The sequence below is a fragment of the Podarcis vaucheri genome (genome assembly GCF_965113315.1).
Source record: "Podarcis vaucheri genome assembly, chromosome: 14".
Taxonomy (NCBI): domain Eukaryota; kingdom Metazoa; phylum Chordata; class Lepidosauria; order Squamata; family Lacertidae; genus Podarcis; species Podarcis vaucheri.
Window position 1 is genome coordinate 53,542,126 of NC_138752.1, and position 24,965 is coordinate 53,567,090.

The window sequence follows — 24,965 nt, forward strand, 5'->3', positions numbered from 1 at the left end:
AATTTTTGCAGCTCCCCCACCCCAGGGCGCTGCGTGTGGGTGTGTTTTCACCCCACTGCCAGGTCTTTGGAGGAAGAGGAGGAGGCAGTCGGGGAGGGAGGGGATTGCGAAGGAGAGAAGCGCCCCGGACCCCGTGCGCCCCGTCTCCCGATCACGGCCTGCGAGCGCGCCGCCTGGGCAGCCCGGGCCTCTCTCCCCGCCCGTCCGCCTGCCCGCCTCCCCTCCCGCGGCCCCGCCCCGGAGGCCGGCGGTGCGTAGTCGGCGGCCGCCCCTGCCTGCCTGCCTGGGCCGCCGCGAAGATGGCTGCAGCCGCGGGCGAGGACGGGCCCGGCGCGAGGGCCTTGCTGGCGCTGCAGCGCGCCGCGCCCTCGCCGCCGCTGCCTCCCGGGGCGCCCTCCGCCTCGCCTCCCCCGGGGCCGGCCCCGATCCCGCCCGCGCTGCCCCTGGCCGTGCCGTCGGCCCTGGCGCGCCTGCAGGGCCGCGACGTGGAGTTCGTGATGCGCCAGGCGACGGTGACCATCGGGCGCAACTCGTCGCAGGGCGCCGTGGACGTGAACATGGGCCGCTCCAGCTTCATCTCGCGCCGCCACCTCGAGCTCTCCTTCCGCGCGCCCCACTTCTACCTGCGCTGCCTGGGCAAGAACGGCGTCTTCGTCGACGGCGCCTTCCAGAGGAGGGGAGGCCCGGCCCTGCAGCTGCCCCCGCAGTGAGTCGTGGGAATGGGCGACACGCGCGCGGGGGGGCAGGCTGGCGTGCGGGGATTTGGGGTTGGAGGACAGGCGTGCAAGCTGCGGGGTGGGTGGGGCTTAGGGAGACACGCGGGCAAGTTGGGTCGTGAGGATGGGGCTTAAGGAGACGCGCGGGCAGACTGGGTCGTGGGGATCTGGGTTAGGGAAGCACATGCATACGCTGGTTCGTGGGGAAGGGGGTTAGGGAAAGGTGTATAAGCTGGGTTGTGGGGTGGGTGTGTGCAGGCACACACACACACGTGTATAGGCTGGTTGTGGGGATGGAGGCATGGAAGACCTGCATGTAGACTGGGCCATGGGGGTGTGGGAGATCCATGTGTAAGCTGTGTTGTAGGGGTGAGCATTGATGCAACCCACAGATGAGGTGTGTTGAGAATTTGTGGTGGTGGGATGTTAACCCACGAGGGTTAACACCCCCAACATAAACACCATGTACACCTAGGCAAGGGAAACCGCGCATGCGCATGAACAGGTCCTGGGAAGAGAGGCTGTGGGAGGGTGAAGGAAGGGGAGCCCCCCTGAGGGTGGGGGGAAAGCTTATGTGGAAAGGGGGTGCCAGTCCTGAGGGGGAGACCCACAGGTGTCCCTTGTGTCTATTGGCAGGGAAAACCCGCGTGTGGGCTAATGGGTCTTCAGAAAGACAGTTGAGGGAAGGAGATGGGACGCTTAGGTGTGGGCATTTATGTGTATTGTGTATTAATAAATGGGTTTTGGGGAAGAGAATTGGAGGACCCCATTTTGAGGGAGCGGGGTTAATGCCCACCCCACCTGGAGTAAGGTTACCAGACATCCCCGTTTCCCAGGGACAGTCCCTGGATTTACCCCTGACAAAATCCATCCCCATGCACAGAAATTGAAAAGTGTACCTGGATTCATTGAAAAAAATCTGGTAACCCCCACAGGGGTGTGTGGGGCCCCCATCACAGTGTAGGAGAAGACTCCTGACTCCCTTTCATCCAGGGGGTGGGGTGGGGAAGAGAAGGAAGCCGAGCCCCACGTTGAGAGTACATAATAATAAAATTATTATTATGGCAAGTTTTCATGTGTCAGTCTCACAGGTCTTCAGAAAGGGATCCCCAGCCTGAAAGTTACCCTGCGGGCGAGTGTGTATTTTTATTTTTGAAAATATTTTCAGGCCGCCTTGCTGGACCAAGTCTGCCCAAGGTGGCCAACGAAGGAGAAGCATTAAAAAAAGAAAAGAAATGTACATTAAAATAGAATTCAGCCGCTGTGTGTGTGTTTGACAAGGAGCGCTTGCATGTGGTTTGAATCGGTCTTGCGGAGGGGGCGAGGAACAGGAGGAAGGAAACTTTCGCACGTGGGTTTGGGTGTTAAGAAAAGGGTGTTTGTCTGGGGGGGGGGAACCCCTCTGTGGGAGTGAAACCCCATGACTCTTGTCAGGTGGTGCCACACGTGGGTTTTATGGGTCTTGGGAATGGGGGTGGGGGAACAGAAGGGCATCCCCCAACTTGGGGGGGGGGGATTTACATACATGTAGGTGGTCAGACAGGCCTTCCATGCGGTTTCCCCCCTAAAATAATCTCATTAATGGCAAGCAGCCAGGATAATTTGTATCCTGAAAGGCAGGACATAACTAATCTCAAATCAAGAAAATCTGAAAATATACGGACTTTTAAAAGCGGGGTTTGGGGGTCTTGGGAAAGGGGAACCTACTTGGGAGGGGGTTGACGTAGGAGGGTGGGTTTGCAAGCCGTGGTCAAGGGGAGCCCTCTCTGGGGTGGGTTTGGCAGGTCTTGAGATGCCCCTTCTGAAGGGGAACCCCAAACTATTTCTGCGTTTGTGTGTGTTTTGGCATGGAAAACCCACACCTACTCTAAAGGAAAGTTGTTGGGCTTGGAAAACTGGGGGGACGAAAGAGAGTCGAGTGTGGGTTTCTGCCTTGAAAAGGGGGAACCCCATATGTGGTTTAAGGTGTGGAGGGAAGACTTATGGGTTTGCAGAGAGAGAAGGGATCTTTCTCTGAGAAAGGGGGACCCAGGTACATAGGTGTGGGTGTCTCCATTCGAGCAGGGTGGGGGGAAAGACGGCCGCGGGACAGAGAGGGAGAATGTTGGGGGCAGGATCCCCCATCCTAGGAATTGAGTTGGTGAGCAAAACTCGGATCGTTCTGATCTCAGGCGAATTTCCCCTTGCGGTCACCTGATAATTAATAGGTCCCAGAGCTGAATTGTGCCCACTGACAAATGGGTTTCCTTGCGCCTCCTGCCCTGAGATGGGCAAGTAGGATCTGCGAGTGGCACTAAGTTGGCGATGGGATGGAGGCCTGCCTGTCCACATGGAAACCCGGCTCTCTGAAGTTGCTCCGTGGTGGAGGAAATGGACTCTGCACATGCCTCAGAGCCCTCTTGTCTTGCTGCATGCTCCGGGACGGAGTTTGAGCAGGTTCTGAGGCGGGGTGTTGGTTGAGACAAATAGGAAATAATCTGGGTTGGCGATGGTCCGTCAGCAGTAAAAAGAAAAATGATTACGAGTGGATAAGTACAGAGTACAGGAAAAGCATTGGAAGATGGAGCTCTGGGGGACGGAATCATCCCTATTGATCCCTGAATCCGCCTTGTTTGTTCTCTTATTAATTTCTTTTCTTTTGAAATGGCTCAGGGCCCAGCTCCCTCATCTTGAAAGGGGATTCCTCCTGGGATGGTGAGAGAGAGAGAGACAGACTGCCTTCTTGGGGGGGGGGAGCAGGCAGGACGCCCTGGGGGTCAAATTTGGGATTTTGAGGAGGCAGGTGTCTGTTGAGCTCCCCGTCTGAGCAAGACAGTGTGCCCTGAAGCAGATGTGTGGAAACGGGGTTCCCCTCGAAGAGAAAGTTATTTTCATTTGAAATGCATCTGTTAAAGCTGAAATTTGGCACAGATGTTCATTTCGGTGCCCTTAACTCATTGTCGGAGTTTTAAGGTCTACGCAGCTCATAATGGCTGTGGGGCGCCATCTTGAATTGCGACGCCCTCACATCTCTGATCGTTCCTGCAATTGAGAGATGAGTTGCAGTGATGGCCAAACTTGGCCCTCCAGCGGTTTTGGGGCTACAGTTCCCATCATCCCTGACCACTGGTCCTGTTAACTAGGGATGATGGGAGTTGTAGTCCCAAAACCGCTGGAGGGTCAAGTTTGGCCATCGCTGGTTAGAGGGACCCAAACTTACATCTGCGATAAATTTCAGCGCTAACAGAAGGATTTCAAACCAACCCACAAAAAGAGTTGTTTGGGATGGGAGACGGTGAGACAAGCCAGAGCTTTGTGAGCTAGCTGAGGGAAATGGCGGTTTTTATCTGATGAAGCCCAGAGACCATATGGACATTAGAAAGGGAAGGATTCTGCCATTGAAGCAGGAGATGACTTCTTTTCCAAGACCTGCTCCAGGCAATCTGTGGCGAACACAGTGGTTGCATTCGCACGTAACGATAAACCGTCGTTTAGCATTGTGCGGACGAGCTACAGGAAGGGCAAGCAAAATGTTGGGCTTGTGCATTTCCCGTCCTCCCAAATTGGCTGGCATGATGGGCTTTTGCCGAGGTTAGTGCCATTTGTGGAGAATATGGTGTCCTACCAATGCTGGCTGCCAATGAACTCCGGTGAGTTTAAAACGTGCCAACTTCAAACCAGGGAGTTATGAACCTGCCTTGTTTAGCTGACTAGCATCCAAGATTCAGCCGGCATTCTTTGAAAGCGAAACTAATCTCCCCAGAAGCCCTCCTGGCTCTGTGCTTAGGAGGAGAGGGGAAGGCGGCTGCCCAGTGTTTACTCAGCACACCATTTCCATGTTCTGTAAACCATGGCTTGCAAACACAGCTGAGACATTTGGGGCAAAGAAACGAGAAGGACCTGGAGGAAAGTTGAAGTAGGAAAAGGACGCCTTGGGGAACAGCGGGGCAAGATGGAGAAGCCAGTTGTTTCTTGGACTGAAGAGCACAGTTGGTTAGCTCCTTAAACTGTATATGACAATACTCCCGAGTTGGGCTGGGTTTCCCTGCGCCATGGGGGAGAGAGAGATTCCTGAGGGATATTGGCTTTCTGGGGGGTGAGGATAAGGTTCCACTAATGGAAAAAGCAGAGCGACAGCTGTGGGCCTGCCCCAGGGGCAAACTTTGCCAAAGGAGATGGGAAGCACCTTGGTCCACAAAGAACGGACGAGTTATGCGTGTGAACATGTTCCTCTTTCTCTGATCCTGCCAAGATTGGAGAAACTTCATCCGTACAAAATTGCAGTCTCTTGTTGGTTGGTTTGTTTTCCAGTAGGGCACCCAAATCATGGCCTAGGAATCCCACGTGGTCCTGCAAGAGCAGAGCAGAGGCTTTTGATGGAGGTTGGGAGTTAGAGGAGAAGCTGCATCTTCACTCCCTGCAGCAAGATGATCTGGGAACCTGGTTATTGATAGGGAATCCTCCACTAGTGATTGGGGTACAAGCAAGTTCCTTCTCGTCTTCTTCCTGTGCAGCCATGATACGCTCTTGGACTGTGTTGCGCGTCAGTGTCGCGTCCCACCCCAACGGGGCGGGTCCATTGCAGTGGTTTCCAAGCTGTAGCCCAGGAAACCTCTGGAGTTCCTTGAAAGCAGCGTGCTCCTTCGTGGCGCTGGATTGTGGCCTTCATTCTGCTCCTCCCTGTACGTTTTTCCATAGTGTTGACATGATGCGTTTCTCATCCAAATGCCACTCCATTCAACCTACATTTACAATTTTTGCATGTATGCTTTAAAAAACTTCCTGGTTTGTTTGTTTGTTTGTTTGTTTGTTTTTTGCAGTAATGGTAAAATCCGGATTAAATGGGGAAATTATATTGCGTTGCATTTGGAGGAAGGTGGCATGGTGTGGGCACTGTGGAATCTTAGACTTTTAGAAGGGACCCCAAGAATCATCAGGACAGGAATCACAGCTAAGTTGTGCGCCCCAGCTCATTCAGGGCAGTGACAAGACCCAAAACGTTTGGCACGTGCTTCCTTTGAGCCCAGCGTGTGCCCAGGGACTTGCCCCAGAATCTTTCCTCTTCTCTGTGTTTGCTACTGTTGTGGACCAGAAGACAAGCGCTGATTCTGTTGTTCCTTGACAGCAGAGAGGCTTGTTGTCGTTTTTTTAGGAAAACCCCTGGCATAGTGGCATGAAGTGTCCATCTGTCAAAATGCCACTTTCTAACATCTCCCCACATGCACAGCATTGCTTTGATGTGCCATTATTATAAGGTGCCTTAAAACTTGACGTCCTCCATTCTGGGGGTGGAGGATAATGCAATTTCTCTTCCTCCCCGCAGACCCAAGGGCACTACTCTTGCTCACCAGCCTCGTATCTAGCAGATCCGTTCTTTTTTTTAATAAGTTGCTTTTTCTGCCGGCTGTTTTCCTTGTGTTTAGTAATTTCGTTATAAATCCCAAGCCGCTTGCTTCCTCTGAGGCATTTGGGCTTTGAAATGTTTTCCTTTTTCGAAGGCTATACCCTTGGACTATGTCAGTATAATTAATTTCTGCTTGTAAAACAAGCTGCTTTCTCTTTTCCTTCCCCCTCCAATTCCTTTTCTCGGGGAGCTGGGGGCATTCTTGTACTTTTCCCATAAGCTCTTGTGTACCTTGTTATTTCGTTTACCGAATTGCAGTTGTCGTTGCCAAATGGAAGGAGAGCGAAAAGAGACAGCCTCTCACTCGTGGTTGGAGAAATCCTTTCTCCTTCCAAGCGCTTAAAGGAGAAAGGGGGTCTTAATGTACACTGTCTTGCATGCTGCAGGGAACCCTGAACAATAAAATGTCTTCTCGGCCACTGTTTATGATCACAGTAAATAAACGGCACGCCCCTCCCTTTCTGAGTTGTAAAACAGATGATGCAACTCTCCCCCCTTTTTTTCCTGAATGGAATTTGCCCTCCAGTTCCTGCGAAGTAAACAGTTCCAGTTTTTCCTGTGTTCTTTAGGGCATGCGAGCATTTAGGCCTCGGCTGCAGAAATGTTTCTTTGCAGCCTTTATGTTCCCTCAGCCGCAGATGGTTTGCCAAATGAAGTTTGCTTGCGAGGAGCTCGGTTGATGCAGAGTAAATTTGTACGTACCTGTTGCATCCGACGCTGGAAGGAGGGGGGGGGGAAGCAGCGTGGGAATTCAGCTTTGTCACTTTTTAGGTTCGTCATGTGCCTTTGTGTGTGTGGCTTTTGTTTCCAGATGCCACTCACAACAACGCTTTCAAGGATTTTTGCCAGGAGGAGGAGTAGGGAGAGCTCTCTTGGCTGCAACGCCCTTCTCGTAAGCTTCCCAGAAGGAACTGGTTGGTCCCAGTGGGACACAGGATGCCTTGCTGGGTGAGTTCGGGACCTGATCCTGCAAGCCTCTTCCTGTGCTCCCGAATGCCGTTGCTCGCTCATCAAGCAGCAGCAGAACCAACTCTTAATGCGCTTTACAGGTAGTTGTATTAGGAGCAGTACAACTGCTACTAGTACAACTTTATGAGTAGTTGTACTCTTAAAAAGCAGAGACGTCACCTTGCCGACAAAGGTCCGTATAGTTAAAGCTTTGGTTTTCCCAGTAGTGATGTATGGAAGTGAGAGCTGGACCATCAAGAAGGCTGATCGACGGAGAATAGATGCTTTTGAATTCTGGTGCTGGAGGAGACTCTTGAGAGTCCCATGGACTGCAAGAAGATCAAACCTCTCCATTCTGAAGGAGATCAGCCCCGAGTGCTCAGTGGAAGGACAGATCCTGAAGCTGAGGCTCCAAGACTTTGGCCACCTCATGAGAAGAGAAGACTCCCTGGAAAAGACCCTGATGTTGGGAAAGATGGAGGGCACAAGGAGAAGGGGACGACAGAGGACGAGATGGTTGGACAGTGTTCTCGAAGCTACCATCATGAGTTTGACCAAACTGTGGGAGGCAGTGGAAGACAAGAGTGCCTGGCGTGCTCTGGTCCACGGGGTCATGAAGAGTCGGACACGACTAAACGACTAAACTATAACAACATTTATTAAATTTGTCTGCCACCCTTCACCTGCAGATCTCAGGGGGGGTCACAACATAAAAATACAATAGGAAAACACAAAATACATGATAAAAGCAAGAACAACAACAAACCAATAGCTCACCCTCCCACAAACACTTTTAAAAGGGGTATAAGATGTTAATCAGCCATAGGCTTGGTTGAAGAGGAATATTTTTGCCAGGCGTCTAAAGGTGTTTAAGGAAGGTGCCAGGCAAGAGAGCATCCTGCAAGTGGGGAGCCACTGCAGAAAAGGCCCTGTTCTTATGTTGCCACCCTCCTGACCTCTCATGGAAGAAGCACACAAGGAAGGGCAGAGTTGGGACGGTTTATATCAGGCATAGGCAAACTCCGGCCCTCCAGATGTTTGGGACTACAGTTCCCAACATCCCTGACCACTGGTCCTGTTAGCTAGGGATGATGGAAATTGTTGTGCCAAACATCTGGAGGGCCGGAGTTTGCCGATGCCTGGTTTATACGGAGAGAGACGGTCCCAGAGGTATCGCGTTCCTGAGCCATTTAGGGCCTTATAGGTCCAAACCAACACTGTGAATTGGGCCCGAAAATGAATTGGCGGCCAGTGCAGTCAGATGTCATGTGTTCAAACTGTCTTGTTCTGATGAGCAGCCTGGCTGCCAAATTCTGCAGCGGCTGAAGTTTCCGAACCGACTCCAGAGGCAGCCCCAGACAGAACGCGTTGCAGTAGTCTAACCTCGAGGTGCGCAGAGCAGAGAAGTTAGGCTATCCCTGTCCAGATTGGGGTGTAGCTTGGCCACCAGCCAAAGTGATGGGAGGCACCCTGCGCCACTGAGTCCACCTGAAAATACGAGCATTAAGTACAATTCACTGCAGCTCTGACATAAGCGATTGCTTCTTTTGCACAGCTTGGAAGTCAGAGCTGAGAGAGAGAGAGATAGGCGAAGACTATATCATCGCATAACAGCCGGTGGCATCTTTGCATTTGCAAGGACTGCCGTTCAGGCTCTGTGTCACCCGAGCCGTTTTATGCCCCCGGGACGAAGGAGGGGTTTGAACCCGAGTCGGGCAATTTTATCTCCATGGATGCTGCTTGTTTTGTACTGGCATCTGCTGGCTGTGTCCGCCTGAGAATATTTGGCCCGGTTTGCAAACTGGCAAGTTACATACTTCTGGCACAATCTTAATTCCTCCGGCTAAATATTGAATATGAAAATATTGAATATCGTTTAGGGGAAGAGCTTGTAGCTCTGTGGCAAAGCTTCTCCGTTGCAAGCAGAAGGCTGAGGGAGACTCCGGCCTGAAGTCTCGGAGAGCAGCTGCCAGCCAGTGTAAACAGTACTGAGCTACATGGAACAATAGTATGCTTCAGTATAAGGCAGCTTCCCATGTTCCAGTCCCCAAACCCTATGCTTTTATTGCTACTGGAAATACGTTCTGAATCGTATGCGCACTTGTGAGATGTTACAAGCCGGCCATTTCTGTTTCAAATAGGATTCAGAGTCTGCAGAAGTACAGTGGTACCTTGGTTTACAACCATAATCCGTTCCGGAGGTCCGTTTGTAAACCAAAACAGGATCTAACTCAAGGTGCGCTTTTGCCAATGGGGCCTCAAAAAAAAAATTTGTTTGTAATCCAAAAAAATGGATTGCAATCCAAAATAAGTTTGCAAACTTCCGGATTTGACGTGTTTGTAATCCAAAACGTATGCAAACCAGACTGTTTGTAAACCAAGGCACCACTGTATTTGAGAATTGCTCCACAAGTCTGAATTATTTGCACACACAAAAAGTGGCAAAGCTTTAGGAAATGTGCTTCATAGGTCCCTCTCCTCTGCCTTCTAATGTTTAAAGTTTACATTGGCTCCATTAAGAGAATGCCATTATTTTTGGGCCTTCCCTCCTGGAAAGAGTTGTGCCTCTGGATAGAGGAGAGTTTTTATAGCTTGCTGGAAACTTCGCCGGGTCTCCTGTGTTGCTTCCACGAGGGTTTATGCTTTATGCTCTGCTTCAGACAGAATGTCGCCGGCAAGGAGTAGGCTCGTCTTTCGCAGCTGTGTCGTTTGCAGGATTTGTGTCCACTTCGCAGATGAGACAGCGCAACTGTGAAAAATAATTAAAGCACCATCGCCCAGTGACGGATAGGGAGGCTGTTTCACAGGGGTCATTGCGATCAGGGCTAAGCCAGCTCAGGTTGAAGGCAGGTCATGAAGTGAAAGCACAGATGATTAACCAGAAATGCACTTTCTGGTAGGACAACGTTGTCAGTTCTCGAAAGAGATCTGTTTCTGTGGCGTGCAGTGAGTGAGGAGTTTCTGAGAATCCCAACTTTCATTAACCCTCATTTCCACCAAACACACTGAGAAGATGCTGGCCACTTTTGCTGCAAGGATAAAGTATGTCACAGGCTCTGGAACCAAAAACAGAGGGAAAGCAACAACAAAAGTTTCCAGACGTGGGGGGGGGGGGCTGCCTTCAGATGTCTATGAAAAAGTCTATAGTTTAACTCTATATCATTTGTAGATTTGTGTGGAAGGAGCACGCACAGTGCTCCTAAACTTGGATCGTAGATTGCTGCAGTGTGGACTTTTTCTTTAAAATGGGGGGGGGGGGTTGGCTATCCGCTTGCTTGACCCAAACTGGTGGCCTCCAGGCAATGTGGACCGCCAATCGCATCCGCCCCCAGTCAGCATGGTGGGCACCAGTTTGCAGATGGCTGCTGTAAGGAAGCAGGTACCTATTTATCTGCTTGCACTGGTGTGCTTTCGAACTGCTAGGTTGGCAGAAGCTTTCTATTCAGGGATTCAAAAAAATGCAGACGATATTGTTAACTGCCGCTTGGGTTTCTAACCTGCACTTCACAATAGCGCCCTGGGACTGGTTGCAGCGATGTAAAAGTGCAAGCATTAAAATTAATTAGAACAACTTGCAAAACAGAAGATTAGGGGAGGTCCTTTGTGTGTATGCATCAGGTGTCAAATGGTGAAGAGGCTTCAGCATGTGACGGAAGCTGACAGTGCAGGTACGAGGCACACCTGTGCCAGATTTATCTTAGGGCATTCCTTACTCTCAGGCCACCATATTGATGACATTGCCATCCTGGGGTCCTTAGGGAGGACAGGTGTGGTGTTTGCAGCAATAGCAGCAGTGGTAGTAGCGGCGATAACAATGCAAAGGCCAGTTTTGCAAGCCAGAGCTAGCCTCGTATTCCCTTTCTTTACGGTTTTGACATTAAAAAGCAAGTATCTGAAAGCCCGAAGTCACTCATGCAATCTTCTAATTTGCAGGGCTGAGCTCTCGTCGTTGCCAAAGGCTCGTTGTGGCTTCTGCGCTCTTGTGTTTTGATGATCTCACAAACCACTTGGACGCTCCATTCTTGCGGTTAAAACAACATTATCAGGATGTGTGTGTGTGCATTTGTTTTTGTGCATGCCCAGGGTAAGAGAAAACAGCAAGGCCCGTTCTCTGAGGAACTACTTTCACCACATAACCACCAGTGCAAAACCAGAGCTGTTTCTAACACACCTTTTTCCTAAACTCAAGTTCCTCTGTTGTTCTGTTTTCTACAACTACACAACAGAAGCTCAAGTAGCAAAATTTCAATCATCTTCCATTTCCCCTCCTGTGTCTGCTGCGTGTCTGTTAAAACAAACCCCCGACGTATTCTAGCCATTAGCTTTTGCACCGCTGACTTTGATGGAGAGCTAAGCATCGACTTAAATATTTCCTGCTGTATCGGTCGGGCGTAAAAGAGCCTATTTCTGCTTGGATCATGCCCCATGTTCTTAGTGGTGCACCCTGCGAGTGCATTTTGCACTTTGCCATGGCTGAGCTCTTCTAAAAAATCAAGGCAGATTTCTGCCCCGAGGTGCTTACAGTGTGAGCTTCGACCAGGGAGGTGTAGACCAGGGATGTTCAACAGGTCGATTGCGATCTACTGGTCGATCCCTGTGAGCTTTTGGTCGATCACAGTCGATCGCTGGCCCCCTTCTGGCCCTGCCCCCTCGCCCTCCCCTCCATTGTTGGAGAACGGAAGACGCACCTTATTTTTCACTCTATAAGATGCACTTTTCCCCTCCTAAAAAGTAAGGGGAAATGTGTGTGCGTCTTATGGAGCGAATGCAGGCTGCGCAGCTATCGCTGAAGCCAGGAGAGCAAGAGGGATCGGTGTGCACCAATCCCTCTTGCTCTTCTGGCTTCAGGGATAGCCACACAAAGCCTCTGGAGCGCAGTGGGAGCGCTCCTCCCTCTTCGCTCAAGAGGCTTTGCTTTGCTTTCTTGTTTCTTCTTTTCCTCCTCTAAAAACTAGGTGCATCTTATTGCCGGGTGCGTCTTATAGAGCAAAAAAATACGAAAGTTTACAAACCAAGGCTGTTTTCCCCCCAGTGATCCTTCAGTGAGTTGCTATTTCTCTTTGACCCCAAAATAATGTAAAAATGTTGCGCCCGCCCAAAAAGCTAAGCAATCTATGCCTACCAAACCCCAGTAAAACGGGGCTATTCCCCTCCCTAAAGAAAGCTCAACAACTTTGACCTGAACCCCTAAAAAGGGGGGTAGATCACTGCCAGTTTTTATTTCTATGAGTAGATCGCAGTCTCTTGGAAGTTTGCCACCCCTGGTGTAAACAACAGAGGGATCTGGCATAGATCTGGCTGCCTGAACGTTTAAAAACTGTTCTGGAAGAGGATGGCTCACATTTTCAGACAGAACAAGTGAGGAGGAAGTCCTGTTCATTTTTTTACGCTGCGTTTTTAGACAGAAGACGTATTGTTATTTCTTTGCCTAACAGCAGCTCTTATCCTTGTTTTGACCATTATTTATAAAGTTTAGGGAAGCTTTAGAGCAGCCTTTCCTAACCTGGCACCTTCCAGATGTTTGGGACCACGACTCCCATCAGCTCCAGCCAACACTTGCAGGGCCTTATGGGAGTTGTAGTCCAAAAACTTTTGGAGCACAGGAAGATGCCCTAGAGCAAGGTGGAAAAATGTGGCCGGCCACCTTGAAAGTGACGTACGTGCCCGGGAATGTGAAACACTTTCTCAAGTATTATGCAGATCTTGTCTTATAGGAATCTGAAGTGGTTTGTTTCCTAGCGCAGACCTGGAGTGGGGTCTTGAAGATGACTATCCAGTTCAGCTTGATTAAGCTGTGCGCCTGTTAGCACGATCCTAGCTCTCATTTCATTTGGGCGCAAGAAAGGGGAGTTGGAACCAAAAACCCTGCAACCAAAAGCATTGGCGGGCAGGTTGCAAAACATATGCAATCGTTTATTTTGAATAGGTTTATTCCAACCGTAGTTTTTTAAAGACGGAGGTTGATTTTGTCCATGTGGAATCTTAGGGTTCAGCCATGACACCTAGGAAATGATCGCCACATTTCAACGCAGTGTGTCTGTAAATATTTGGTCTTAGGGGCAACTATAGTGGTACCTCGGGTGAAGTACTTAATTCGTTCCGGAGGTCCATTCTTAACCTGAAACTGTTCTTAACCTGAAGCACCACTTTAGCTAATGGGGCCTCCTCCTGCTGCCGCCGCGCCACCAGAGCACGATTTCTGTTCTTATCCTGAAGCAAGGTTCTTAACCTGAAGCACTATTTCTGGGTTAGCAGAGTCTGTAACCTGAAGCGTCTGTAACCTGAAGTGTATGTAACCCGAGGTACCACTGTATTAGGGGCAAGGTGCCTCTGTGCCTTACTGTTCAGGGAAGTTTTTAATGTGTGACATTTTGATGTATTTTTAATCTTTGTTGGAAGCCGCCCAGAGTGGCTGGGGAAACCCAGACAGATGGGCGGGGTACAAATAATAAATAATAAATAATATTATTATTATAAGCTTCCCAGTATCATCTGGGGGTGGGCGGAGGGCCAGCCTGGAAGTGGAATTAGAAGTTGGTTCCATTCAGTGGTGGAGCTGTTGTAATGTTCTTCTGCACAGTTGTTGGAAACTGTAGGAATTGGAGGTTGCCAAGCTTGGAATATTCCTTAGAGGGAGAGAGCGAGAGCTTTTCACTAGTGGTTAAATGATTTTTCGGAACTGGGCCGCTGTTTCTAGCCGTCTCTGTTTGTTCTGGGACGGACCTCTCCAAATGCCCATCACCACATCAAACCACCCGGTGTGTGTGTGTGTTAATCTTCTTTTGGAGCTGCCTCGGTCTCTTGGCCTCCGAGCCAGCAGCGTCTGTGTATTCTTCTGTTTGTGGAGCCCAAAGGATGCTGTATCCCGAAATCCGCTCACAGAGCCAATCCCTGTCTGGCTTACAGCTGCACACATGTGGAGGAGCCAGCTTCCTGTCTCCAGTTCCAAGTGGAAATGTGGACTCTGCAGTCGAGAAACATGCCTTGTGTGCTTTTGAGCAGGCGCTGGAGAATTTCCCCTGCGCTCCCGTTGCCTTGCTATGTCAAAGGACGCGACTCTGAGCAGCTTCTGGATGTGAAGAAGACCCATTGAAATCAACAGATTCACGCTGTGTGAGTCAAGTAGCCCCTTTGATAATGTTCAACTTTTAAGAAACCTTTGGGGGGGGATATCAGATTGCTTCTTTTGCAAGTTGCCAGCGCAAATGGGGTGATAATAAATCAGCTTCTCCTTTGCAACAACAGTAATAAGAATAGCAGCAATAATTTATTATTTATACCCCGCCCATCTGGCTGGGTTTCCCCAGCCACTCTGGGTGGCGTCCAACAAAATATTAAAATACATGTCAATCTGTTCAGGGATATACATGCCAGTGTTAGAAATTCATATATATAAGCTAATTACCAAATGGCACCTTAAACCTAGGTTATGGCCACCCCAACGGATTGTCTAGTCACCCTTTTTTGGCAGTGAAATTTATTATTATTGATATTATTCATTTCTTTATTATTGTTACTGTTATTGTTTTAAAACATTTATTTGGAAGTTACAATACAGCTTTCTTCGCCGCCAGATCTAAACAGGCAGATTTTGCAAGGAAGAGTTTTCTGGATTGGGTCTGTTTTGGAAAGGAGAGGGTGCAGCTGGATTGTGGGGCGGGGGCAGGTTTTTCAAGTCTTCTATCTGGGGTGGAGCTTTTTTATTCGGCTGTTTGATTTAAAAAAGTGTGTTGAAGTAGGATTCCTTAGTGAAAAGTTCCTTTGAGCCACTCATGTCATGCGTGAATATTGTTAAAACAATCTGGCGGATGAATCTACAAGAACGGCGAGTTAAAATTACCGACAAAGAGGTCCCCCATATAGCCGGGTTAGATGACTGGTTTAAAAAAGCCCTGGGGGGAAGAGAGAGTGTCAAAAGTTCTGACCAGTTGCTTGGAGGATATTCTTGAGCCGGGATCGTTTGTAATTCTAAACCATGGTTTAGTGTTGCTTGTAACGCTAAACCGTGGTTTAACGTTACACAAACAAGCCACGGGGAGCCTCAGGATTTTGTATGCATCCTTCTCTTCTGCTTGCATTTTCGATGGAGCAAAGTTTCATGTCGTGTCAACAGGAGACTATGTGTAGAAGGACAACAAAGCTTTACTTCTTGCTAATGTAAGACATTATGTACACGTCGATCTTCAGGCGAAATTGGTTTAAGTCCCTGAAAACACTCTTACAGCACAATATTGAGCCTGTTTGCCCAGAAGTGAGTCCCATGGAATTCATTTGGACTTATTCTACGGTAGTAACGCTTAGGAGTTCAGCCTTAGCTTACTAAATTGTGCCTTGGTTTGATTCCAGACTTGCTCTTTCCAAAGCACGCCTTCTGCATTTCTGCAAAGCGGTAGTGTTTGAGACTGACTTGGAGCTAGAGGGTGGGGGAAAATTTTTGGTATACATGCCCAGGTCTGTCTCCTTGGATTGAAGAAGCCATTGCAAGTTTACACAGCGGGCAGAAGCAATTCCCATTCAAATTGGGTATGTACGTTTGTGTTGATGGCTTGCAAGGCAGTATTGGCTTGGAAAGCGAGTTAGGGCACAGCCTAAGCTTTTATGATGGTTCTTTTTTTCTATTATCCGCGAAGCCTCCTGCACATCAATCTCCTGTTTAAAGACCGCCTCTGGAACGGTTCAGCGAAGTGTGCTTGTACATTCCTTATGGTGGTTAATTTCTTATGAGGCATTCACTTTTATTAGGCATTAAAAGCGGGTTGGTCCCCCCCCCCAATCTTAGCAGGGTAATTAATATTTCAGATAGTTGCTCAGTTATTGTTTCAGTGTTACTTCAACTGCATCATCCTGCTGAACCCCTCTCTTGTGCCTCGGTTGCTCTCACCCCAGGTCCTTGGTAGAGTAGGGCAAGATAAAAAAGCGACAGCATTGTGTAGCGGTTAGAGTGGGAGACCCAGGGTTCTAATCTTCGCTTGGCAGCGTTTGAAATTTGCCAAGCGCATTTTGCATCTGGCTATCAGCCACTTGTGACCAAGTGAAGATGTCTAGGCGCCAGGGTGGGAGTGATCTTTTTTTAGGGAGCCAGAGTTACTGGACTTTTTTCGGAAGATTTAACGGGGGTCCAAAGATCGACTATCGACCAGGGACATCCCTCAATCAACCAGTAGATTGCGATCGACCTGTTGGACAGGCCCGTGTTATGGCAACCGCAATCTGGGTTTAAGGTGCCATTTGGCGATTCGCTTATGTACCTGAGTTTTCTAGCTCTCCTGCCTTTGCTACTGTTGATCTAACCCAGGCGTAGGCAACCTAAGGCCGGGGGGGGGGCGGATGCAGCCCATTCGCCTTCTCAATCCGGCGGCCCACAGACGGTCCAGGAATCAGCGTGTTTTTACATGAGTAGAATGTGTCCTTTTATTTAAAAATGCATCTCTGGGTTATTTGTGGGGCATAGGAATTCGTTCATTCCCACCCCAAAAAAAATAGTCTGGCCCCCCCACAAGGTCTGAAGAGACAGTGGACCAGCCCCTTGCTGAAAAAGTTTGCTGATCCCTGATCTAGCCTGATGAAGGCGATGAAGGTGTGTATCTGAAGAAGTGTGCATGCACACGAAAGCTCATACCAAGAACTAACTTAGTTGGTCTTTAAGGTGCTACTGGAAGGAATTTTTTTATTTTATCTAGCCTGATGAAGAAGTGTTGGGAACTCAAAGACTCTGTTTTTCAAATTTCAATAAATGCATTTTCCCAGTGTGGGTCTCTCCCAAAGGCCAGTGCAGCTCCCTTTTGCTTTTCAGCAGCTTCGCCAAGGTAGCTCGGACTAACTGACTTGCGAATCAGGCTGTTAGCAACCTTTACTCTATTTAATGGTTAGTTAACTTCCCTCCATGCTTAGGGGGAGTGGAATGAGTTTGTGAGCTTGAGATTTCTCCTGTTTCTTGTTGTTTTTTTACTCCAGGGCAAAATTGCTGCTTTTTTTTGAAACCTAAGATGTTTTGGGGGGACCTCTGAGGGAGAGCAGCTGCTTCCTTCAAAGAAAACTTTGCGGTGATGAATGGCCCATTAAGAGAAAGTTGATGGCCTAGCAAGTGTAATTTGCATAACAATTAAACCAGTCTGGTGTATCCAGCAAAGATGCTAACACAATGCCTCTCTCCCTTGGAGATTTTGCTATTAAGCTACTTTATGAACTGGACTCTTTAAATGACTGCGTTTTCCTCCTGAAAATGCCTGAGGACTTTAAGGGGGGGGGCGTACAGTAATAAAAAAGTGCCCCGCTGCACACACAATTTCCAAGAATATTGTTGCAATCCAGCCCAATATCTGAGCAGCGTGAGCATTTAGGCAGGTGTTGGCTTCCTTGGAAGGAAGGACAGTGGAGATTGTAGGGTCTTCATGATATGCGGTTTAGTCACATGCACCTACAACCAGAGCCCAGGATGGAGGGGCTCACAGCATCAGCACCCTAAGAGGGCCTTGATTCTCCCATCGATCCGTCAGAAATCAGGCATGGCTCTGTCTCTCAGCTGCCTGGCTTACAGCCTGCCTGGCTCACACACAACTCAATTCTAACTCTCTTCTAACTCCCAAACGGTTGAGGGAGGGGGTCATCTGGGCTATTCCAGCAGTTGAATCTGTGCTGGATCCAGGTATTAAAGGGAGACTCAGGCATGCAGTCCCTTCCCCCCGAACTCAAAACAATATTACGCACCCTCCTTGTTCTTCTTTTTGGGTAGAAGAGAGTGTCATCCGATCTTAGTAGGTTCTGGGGCAAGCAGATGGGTAATATCGTTGGGTTGTAGCCAACTATGTTTTCCTTAGAGGAGGGATGTCCAAAGTCAGTTTTGGGGGCCTAACCTTAGGATAAAATTATACTTCAACCCTAAAAAAAAAGCTCAGTAACTCTGGTCAGCCCTCACGCATGTTCACTTCATCAAATCTGGCCTTCTAAAACAGTTTGGGCACCCCTGACTAGTACAGTGGTACCTCTGGTTGCGAACGAGATCCGTTCCGGAGGCCTGTTCGCAACATGAAAAGAGCGCAACCCGCAGCGACCTGTCGGCACATGCGCGGGTTGCGATTCGCCGCTTCTGTGCATGCGCGTGACATCATTTGCGCTTCGTCAGAGGCAAACGGGCAAATTTAGCAGGGGATCAAATCATAGTTGTCAACTTGCAGATTTGAAAATAAGGGACCAGCAGCCAAAATAAGGGATTTTAGTCAACCAGTTAAAAGGGGCCAGATAATTTTGGAGAGCAGCGCTGGTTTTTAGCCCTTCGTTTCCAGAGGTTGTTGCTCAAGACACCAGCCGATGAAACACTGCAATTAAATAACTGCAAGCAGCAACCACTTTTCGCGCAAAACGAAGTCCAAGCTACGAAGATGCTGCTGCAGTTCTGTATCTTTCCTTTGAAACCCAGGGAATTTAAGGGACATCCATCAATACGGGACAGCAGTGGGACATGGCGCTGGGGTAAGGGACAGTCCCTCCAAATAAGAGGCGCTTGACAGCTATGGATCAAATGCTTCCCCCCTCAATGTAAATGTACAGTGGAACCTTGGTTCTCGAACCACTCCGTTCCCGAACATCAAAAACCCAGAAGTAAATGTTCCATTTTTCGGACACAGCTTCTGGTCTTCAAAAAGCCTAGCTGTCAGCCAATTGGAAGCCGCACCTTGGAATTTGAATGTTTCGGAAGTGGAACGGTCTTCCGGGACGGATTACGTTTGGCTTCCGAGATTCCACTGTACTAAATGAAATATTTGCAGCTTGGAAGAGAGAGAGAGAAGTCCCTATCCACCGGAGAGCTGGGTTTTGCTGACACATACCCCCCTTCTCATTTTGAGCCTCTTGCACTCGTCTTCCGCCTGAGCCCTGCCTCTGCTCTTATTCTTGGGCTTGTTGAAATCTGTTTATTATTAAACACTGTTCAAACAGCCGCTGTTGAGTTGTATTGACACAGGAAGGTTGGGAGGCAGAGTACAGAAAGCGATATCACCCAAGCACTACGCCATTACTTGCTTACAGAGGATCAGATTATTTCCTGGCTCCCTTCAGGGCTGGTGCTGCGCTGTGGTGTGTGGTTTTTTTTAAAAAGACTCTTTGTTTTTGTTTAGATCCCAATGGATGTCCTTAAGCAAGATTTCCTTTCTCAGTCTCCCTGCCTCCTAAATGAGGCACTCTTGCACCAACAGATTTGTTGTGAGGGTAACTGAGATAATGTGGTACAGAGATCGTAGGTGGCCCATTGGGGGCGGGATGTGTGTGTTCAGAAGGTAGATAGGCATCTGCTAGTGTTTTCTTACCCCCTCCCCCCATTGTTTTAACCATAGCAAAAACATTTTTTCTTGGAAACTCAGTTGATAAAATGAAGCGAGCTTGTGGGGAAAACCAGGAGTGGATTTTTGCATGGAAGAGCTGTGAGCTCAGCTCTGAGAACAAACCCCTGCTCAGAGGTGGCCCTAGCAGCTGGGCCTCTGGGGTCTCTCTAGGGCAGGGTGGAGGAATAGATCCTGCGGACTTGACATCCGTCTACGTGAGCAGGAGAATACAGTGGTACCTTGGTTCTCAAACGCCTTGGTACTCAAACAACTCGGAACTCAAACACTGCAAAACCAGAAGTAAGTGTTCCGATTTGCAAACTTTTTCCGGAAGCCAAACGTGCTCCCGTTTTGAGTGTTACGCTTCCAATTTGAGTGCCACACTTCTGTTTTGAGTGTTACACTGGGGTCTGTCTGTCTTTGCTATTTATTTTGGGTTTTTGCTTTTGTGGCTCTTGTTTTTGTAACTGTGGAACCCAGTTCAGCTACTGATTGTGCGACTGCTGTACATTGTTTATTGCTTTCATTTTATGGATCAATGGTCTCGTTAGTTGGGTAGGAAAATTCATGTTAAATTGCTGTTTTAGGGGTTGTTTTTAAAAGTCTGGAACAGATTAATCCACTTTGCATTACTTTCTATGGGAAAGCGTTCCTTGGTTTTAGAACGCTTTGGTTTTGGAACGGACTTCCAGAATGGATTAAGTTTGAGAAGCAAGGTACCGCTGCAATAGCTTTGCAACGCTTTGGGTCAGTGACTACCATAGTTCCATAAACTCATCTCCATTTTACCCTACCCTATAAAAAGCACTACTCAGAACAGCAGTTTGCATGCCGCGTTAAGGAAGATAATAACACAGTAAAATTCAAAACACTCACAGTTCATTGCACATTTATTCAAAATCCAATGAAAACTATTTAGGTTAACTAATTCAATGACAGGGATGAACTTGATCCAGTGATAGCAGCTTTTCAAAGTCCAGCACCTCTGGGGCACTCCGTTGCCTCTTAGCACCTGCCTAGCAAATCACGCCGTGCCCAGGGGGAGTGCCAACTGCTTTTGGAACCATTGCTTTAGTTCTTGCCAACAAATTATCATCATCATCATCATCATCACTCTCTGCCCATCTAACTGGGTTGCCACAGCCACTCCGGGAAGTTTCTAACAGAGAAAAAACAGAATAAAACATCAAACATTAAAAATTTCCCTAAACAGAGCTGCCTTCAGATGTCTTCTAAAAGTCAGATAGTTGCTTATCTCCTTGACATCTGGTGGGAGGGCGTTCCACAGGGTGGGCACCAACACCGAAAAGGCCGTCTGCCTGGTTCCCTGTAACCTCACTTCTCCCAGGGAGGGAACTGCCAGAAGGCCCTCGGAGCTGGACCTCAGTGAACGATGGGGGTGGAGATGCTCCTTCAGGTATACTGGGCTGAGGCGGTTTACGGCTTTAAAGTTCAGCACCAACACTTCCCTCATAACTCAGAACAGTGAACGAAGATGCTCAAATCGTCAGCAGCTTTGATGATTGTGCTAATTCTGAAAACAAATGAGCAGACTGTTGTTGGAGGTCCACAGCGTTTGGGTGGTGGCCAACTGGAGAGTTGTGGTTGCTGGGTCCCAAGGTTTGCCAAGGCAAAGTCTTGACCTTGACCTCCTTTGGGGCTTTTGACGCTCAGTACTACATCGCTGAAGAATGGATGCTTTTGAATTCTGGTGTTGGAGGAGACTCTTGAGAGTCCCATGGACTGCAAGAAGATCAAACCTATCCATTCTGAAGGAAATCAGCCCTGAGTGCTCACTGGAAGGACAGATCCTGAAGCTGAGGCTCCAAGACTTTGGCCACCTCATGAGAAGAGAAAACTCCCTGGAAAAGACCTTGATGTTGGGAAAGATGGAGGGCACAAGGAGAAGGGGACGACAGAGGACGAGATGGTGGGACAGTGTTCTCGAAGGTACCAGCATGAGTTTGACCAAACTGCGGGAGGCAGTGGAAGACAGGAGGGCCTGGCGTGCTCTGGTCCAGGGGGTCACAAAGAGTCGGACACGACTAAACAACAACTACATCACAGTGATTGGAGCTGAGAAGGTGGTGAGAAGACTCTTTGGTGCTTGGAGATGCTCTCCAACCACCTCTGAAGGGTCACAAAGCCATTGAAAAAATGCCCTACCCCCTATCCAGAGGATGCTCAAGTTCGGGGGGGGGGTGTTCGTTTGTAACGTTGCATTTCAGAGATGCTTAGCGTGCTTTAGATGCCCAGGGGAACTGTGACTCTCAGTTTCCCCCACCTCCATCCCACAGTCAGGAAGAAGGAAGAGAGTCTCATTACGTTTCCTGAGAAGAGTGGGGCATCTGCCGTGGCAATTACTGCGAACCTTGAAATGGGAATCTTCGTTCTCCTGCCCTTTGTTCTCCGTCCTGGTTCTTTGCAAGGTGATGGGCCTGGAAACAGTGGGTGCTCTTCTGTTTCCTTGGCTAAGGGGGACTCCTCTGTCTTCACCAACCGGGTGCCCTCCAGACATTGCAGTCCATATCATCTGGCGGGTGGCACTGGGTTGGCAAAGGTTTTACTGGGGGAATGTCTACATCATAGAATCATAGAATCATAGAGTTGGAAGAGACCACAAGGGCCATCGAGTCCAACCCCCTGCCAAGCAGGACACACCATCAGAGCACTACATCAGGCATAGGCGAACTCAGCCCTCCAGATGTGTTGGGACTACAACTCCCATCATCCCTAGCTAACAGGACCAGTGGTCAGGGATGATGGGAGTTGTAGTGCCAAAACATCTGGAGGGCTGTGTTTGCCTATGCCTGTTCTACATTTTATGAACGATCGCAGGCCTGGCAATGCACCTCTTTCCCTATGAAGTTTGGGTCCTGTAATTCTGCAAGAGATTCCTTGGAGCCACTGTGGCAGTTGAACCAATAGCACGGATACAGCGTGTGGCTCTTTGTGGGCTCTCGGACGTCAGCAGACACCGTCGCTTGCATCTCTTCAAAGATAACTAAAATGAGGTTTCAGTAAATAGGTCAGCAGATTTTTTAAAAAAGCTTATTTTTATACACTTTCTTAAAAGAGGCATTATCCTTTCCCTCTCAAGTAGGAGGCAAATTCTCTCCTAAGAAAGCCTGCAGCCTGAATGCGTCACCCGAGTTTGATTCTTGCTTCGCAACTATTGTGTTTTACTTCTGTCCAACTTTTAATTGATCATCTAAAACTCCTGTGCTCAGCCTGAGATTTATTTAACTGAGGCAGGCAGCCCCCATTATGTTTTGACATTGTATTCTGTTGCTCGCACAGTCTTGCAGCGACCCCAAAGTGCCAGTGAAAATTGGAGGCAGCTGCTGGGTTGGGCGCAGGATGATATATTTAGTCTAGGAACTCCTCCTTTTTTAAGGGCCTGGGACACGGGTAGTTTATCATCCTTCAGAATATCCTTCAGAGCTCCTTTTCTGTCCGTAGCCTTGGGGAACGGGGAGGAGCTAGGCAGGAAATGCAGAAGACATAGAGTACAGTCTTCACCAGTCTGGTCACCTTCCAGATGTTGTGAACTACAGTTCCATGAGACGCCGCCAATGCATTTGGGAGTTGTAGTTCAGAACTCCTGAAGAGCAGAAGTTAGCAAAGGGTAATCTAGTGTTTATGTCGCTATTAGGTTATGATACATAAATGTGTGTGTAAATTGGTATATAACTATTATCAACTCTGCATCCTAAAAAATACAGAGTATGGTACAAATGTATGTGCAGGGATATATCTTTATACACTCAATCCTTGGTTTTCGGATGTCTCGGCTGCCAAATGTTTCAGAAGCTGAACGCCAAAAACCCGGAAGTGAATGCTTCTGTTTTTGAACGTGCCTTGGAAGCCAAACAGCTTCCGTGGTGCGTTTTTCATTTCCCCCCCATTGACTTCGCTGCCAGCCGATTGATGCTCGGTTTTCGGACGTCGGAAGTCAAACCGACTTCTGGAATGGATTACGTTCAAAAACCGAGGTTCCGCTGTATCTATATCTCACATATATAATACACACAGAGAGATAATTGACTCTGTGTGTGTGTGTGTTTTATATATATATATCATATATAGAGAGAGAGTACATATATATGTGTGTGCGATATATGCGTGCGCGCGCGCTCTCTCTCTGTATATATATATGTATATATATATATATATTTGCTTTCGTAGATTTTCACGGGTACAGGAATGCAGGTTTTGGTGTCTTCGGGTGACTCTTACACGGGAAGACACCCGAAGACACCAAAACCTGCATATATATATATATATATATACGGATGCGGGTGGCGCTGTGGTCTAAACCACAGAGCCTAGGGCTTGCCAGTCAGAAGGCCGCCAATTTGAATCCCCGCGACAGGGTGAGCTCCCGTTGCTCGGTCCCTGCTCCTGCCCACCTAGCAGTTCGGAAGCATGTCAAGTGCAAGTAGATAAATAGGTACCGCTCTGGCGGGAAGGTAAATGGCATTTCCGTGCGCTGCTCTGGTTCACCAGAAGCGGCTTAGTCACGCTGGCCACATGACCCGGAAGCTGTGTGTGGACAAATGCTGGCTCCCTCGGCCTATAGAGCGAGATGAGTGCGCAACCCCAGAGTCATCCACGACTGGACCTAACAGTCAGGGGAACCTTTACACACATATATATATATATATATATATATATGTATGTATATGAAACACACACACACACATATAGAGAGAGAGAGTACATATATCATAAACACACACACACACACAAAATAGTTTATTTGCAAATAAGAACAAATGAAATGAGCAGAAGCCATTGAAAACTGGATTAAGAATTTCAGTTGAGCAAAGGAGTGGCTAAATAACCACATTCTGAGCTGGTGTCTCACTCGCAGCAAATTCAGTGGGAGCTGGATTTCAGTGGGGAAGGCGTTCCATTAGTGTGGCACCGCCCCAGAGGAGCCCCTCGCCCTGTTTCCTGCATTGTGCATAACTCCTTGGGCCAGGGGGGGGGGGCTGAGAAGAGCCTCCTTGGTGGATCTCAACATCTAGGCAGGACCGCAGAATATAAACGTGGACCGTAGAATATAAATTAACTCGTGTGTGAATGCCTTGAAAGGGGACAGAGCTGTTTGTGGACGGACGGGGATTGCGGTATTTTCCTACGGCACACGCGTAGAGATAATCGTAATAAAAACAGGTCAAGCATTTTGAAAAGGTTGGAAGGTTGGACACTCTTGAGTACACACTGAGAGCATCACAAACTGCCACGCAGTTGCCCTGGCAGTTGGCTAGGTAAGGAAAGCTGCCCTGTGTGGCTCACGTTGGTTTTGCCATGTTGTTTCCCCTCCTCTCCCATCACTCGCTGAGCTCCGCATTTCTCCCGCGAGATCCCGCAGTTCCTGCCTTTTGTCTGGCCGCGATGACTCTCATCTCCAGCAAGCGCAGTTCTGAATGAATGAAATGTTATGAAACCGATGCTGGTATTTTGAAATCGGACACGGCCGTGCGGTGCAATTACAGCTCTTCCTCTTCTGTTTCCTCCTGCTGCCGCTGAGCAGACGGGCCCCGTGGGGCTGCCAAGTGACCACGATGTGTGTCTTTCGGAGGGTGGTTCCTG

The 24,965-nt window shown here is 48.6% G+C and overlaps 1 protein-coding gene across 2 annotated transcripts in view; it reads left to right on the forward strand.

Annotated features, from left to right (window-relative positions):
- Positions 1-284: 284 nt before the first annotated feature.
- The window catches only part of FOXK1 (forkhead box K1), an 81,400-nt gene continuing 56,719 nt past the window's right edge, over positions 285-24,965 (forward strand). For both annotated transcript variants that reach the window (XM_082199746.1, XM_082199747.1), the window contains exon 1: positions 285-706. In XM_082199746.1, coding sequence (XP_082055872.1) covers positions 300-706 — 407 coding nt within the window. In that variant the 5' untranslated portion in view covers positions 285-299. The remainder of the gene's footprint in view (positions 707-24,965) is intronic.